The 3257-nt window shown below is 43.6% G+C and overlaps 1 protein-coding gene across 1 annotated transcript in view; it reads right to left on the minus strand.

The window, feature by feature from the left end:
- Nucleotides 1-3257, minus strand: part of cdk14 (cyclin dependent kinase 14) — a 205066-nt gene that overhangs the window by 133903 nt on the left and 67906 nt on the right. Inside the window, 2 exon segments of the mRNA XM_032517690.1 lie at nt 256-335; nt 921-1015. Coding sequence (XP_032373581.1) covers nt 256-335; nt 921-1015 — 175 coding nt within the window.

A 3257-nucleotide genomic window follows, 5' to 3' on the forward strand; every position in this document is an offset into this window, starting at 1 on the left:
ATTACAATTGGGTAGTTAAAAAGAACATTGATATGGGAAAACAGGTTAAACCCGTGGACAACATGAGGGTTAGAAGACACTTGATGATCCATTTCATCATAAAAAGCTGTTTTTATGCTTGTGGAGCGGATCTCCGGGGAGCATGCGCACCCCTACGCACTGCTCCCGTGCCTGAAACATTAACGCAAGAAGCCTAAAACATCTGTAAGTTAACAGTGGAATCGCCTGAAGAGTTTCCCCCCCTGGACCTCTCACCTTCTCGTATGGCGGTGAACGGCGTCCCCTCCTCCTCTTGCAGACGGATCACCTTCAGAGCCACCAGCTTCCCGTTCACCCTGGCAACAAGACAGAGGACAAACTGAGCACGGGCATCCTGCGGCGTCTAAAGAATCTATTAGAACCAGCGAAGCCGCAGAACAGCGAATATTGTAAAGTCAATGAAATGTAATTTAGCAGCAGCGGGGTGAGACCCGGGGACAAGGCCACGGGAGAACAACTGGATGTAGCTCACCAATCAAAACTGTTGTGGTGGCGAGAAACGCAAAAATAACATCATTACGGAGACGCTTAGAGTCTTAAATTCACAGTGTGTGAACATTTCATCTTCTAGAATTTGATTAGCAAAACCTGGAAGGAAGGCAGCAAACCATAAACCGTTGTATCCATTGAATAGAAGCATCCATCCCATCGTGATTCAGATACAAGAAATGACATTGCATTGCGTGTGTGGGACTTATTTACATAAAACTACACTGTGTAACTGTTATTGCTGTTCCTTTTAATGAATTCACTCAGTTACAGCTCTGCTCCTGTATAATTAAATGTAATATTCACTGCCTGCATGAGTGGCTCTTATGAACTATAAAGAAGAGTGACGGGGTAATGCTAAGGATCCAACATGCACACACACAACTACTTACTTGCTCTTTCCTTTGTAAACTGTGGCGTAGGAACCTTCGCCCAGTTTCTCCAGCTTTTCATATGAATCTGCTTTTCCAAACTTGGGGCTTGTCGGCTAAAGAAAAAAAGAGATACAAAAAGACAAATAAAAGCACGGATTCAGTAACCCAGAAAAATAAAACTCTCAGAGGATCAAACACGAGACATGTACAAGTCTGGGAGATATTATAATCTGGAGGCATCACCCGGGTAGAGGTGGAGGAGGACAGAGAGAATTCTTCATGTTAGAATTTAAGTACTACTTTTCTTTGAATCGTCACCTCATAACGTTCGGACGCTTTTCATTGAAAAAGGTAACAACTACAGCTCGGAGCGGAATGTGGTCGCACCCAGATGATATGAAAAGGGAAAAGTAGCTCAACTCTAAAACATATGAGATGCTGTAGAGCTGTGGTTCTCAAACTTTTTCAACAATGTACCTCATTCGAGAGAAAAAAAAAAACCTGAGTCCATATCAAGTTTTACTAGAATTCAGTTGTCCGTCCCAGTCCTCTGTCTCTGTGTTGGCGTTCTAACCTCTGGTGGATTTCTGCAGACTATGGTTACCTGGTCCTCAGATCTCTGCAGGGTAAATCCAGACAGCTAGCTAGACTATCTGTCCAATCTGAGGACTATGGTTACCTGGTCCTCAGATCTCTGCAGGGTAAATCCAGACAGCTAGCTAGACTATCTGTCCAATCTGAGGACTATGGTTACCTGGTCCTCAGATCTCTGCAGGGTAAATCCAGACAGCTAGCTAGACTATCTGTCCAATCAGTTTTCTGTTGACAACTAAAACTACTTCTAAACCTACACGCGTTCCACTAAAACTAGTTCCTTCCTGAGACTATTTAGCAGAGGCACCGTGGCTCCATCTGGCGCTTAGCCCCGCCCACGATGGTTGTGATTGGTTTAAAGAAATGCCGATAAACCAGAGCACATTTTTCTCCTATACCAGAATGCTGTGTGGACTAGCCAGACCCTTGTCCACAGTATATAAAGATCACTGCACAATCAGTGTCTGTGTATCTGTAAAAACACTTCAATACTACCTCAAATGTTTAGAATCCATAAATAAATTCATTTATTATTATAGTATAGTTGTTCCAGGGAATTATGCATGATTAATATTTATTAACTATAGGAAAATAACCTGCGACAGTGGAATCAACTGGCTAACTCCTCCTCACATGTGGGAGTTCACCCGGCCAATAAGATAACTGGTTAGTCAAAGGGGACTTTATACATGTAAATCATGATTATTAACATTAACACAATCAATTATTAAAAAGAAGCATTGTGTAACACGTTCAATGGAAACAGGAGAATGTATTCAAATAAGCTTATCCTAACTTGGCCAACTGACATGAGTGCGGCACTGACATAAAGTGTCTATTAAAACCCTTTATCTCCAGACGCAGGCCACGTCTGATCCCCTATCTCAAACCAAGAGGTTGTGTGTGAAACATGAAAGTTGAGTGGGTCGAGCGGGCCTACGCACAACCACCACGAACGGGAAGATTTACACGTTTTCCTAATCACAGCTGAAACAATTCATTAGTGTCTCGCAGCGAGGCTGGCAGGCAATCAGTCAGGCCTCATATCACACTCATTAAATCGTATTTGTGTGCACGCTCATTAGGCTTTTCACATTCAGAGCTAAATTTAAAAAAGGAACCGACGTATGTATAAAAGCTGAAAAATCTCATTTGCGAGATTGAGAATATTGTGTTGATTGTACACAGCCTTCAATTAACCGTGTGAGGTTGTAAAGGCGGGAAAATGAGTCTCAGACGGAGAGCAGCTTGGCTGCCGAATCAAAGCACCTGAGGAATGCAGACGTGATCGGTGCTTTGACAGCATCTGAACGCCATAGCCGTGTCAGAGCCAAGCAAGCACACGCTACTGCAGACACATGGCAGGGTATGGTGCGGAGAGGTCCCAAACGCAGAGAGGCAGGCACATAAGGGATTTATTGTCCAAAACACAAAGTAAGCCTCAATGGAACAAACCAAAAATCAAAAAGATACAAAAAAACATAATCACCAGGGCCAAGGAACAGGAACAAAAACCAGGAACACGAGACAACGGGAACACTGGGGTTAAATACAAGAGGTAACGAGGTGATGGGGAACAGGTGAGACGACAGGTGAATCACATCAGGGCGGGGCGGGACAATCAGACAGGCCCAACGCAAAGCAAAGCAAGACAAGACTAGACAAGACAGGTAACTACACTATCAAAATAAAACAGGAAGTAGAACAAACAGACACTCACCGGGGACTCACAAGACAGAGACAACCACACAAGACTGGGGA

Source organism: Etheostoma spectabile, chromosome 6, assembly GCF_008692095.1.
Source record: "Etheostoma spectabile isolate EspeVRDwgs_2016 chromosome 6, UIUC_Espe_1.0, whole genome shotgun sequence".
NCBI classification, from domain to species: Eukaryota; Metazoa; Chordata; class Actinopteri; order Perciformes; family Percidae; genus Etheostoma; species Etheostoma spectabile.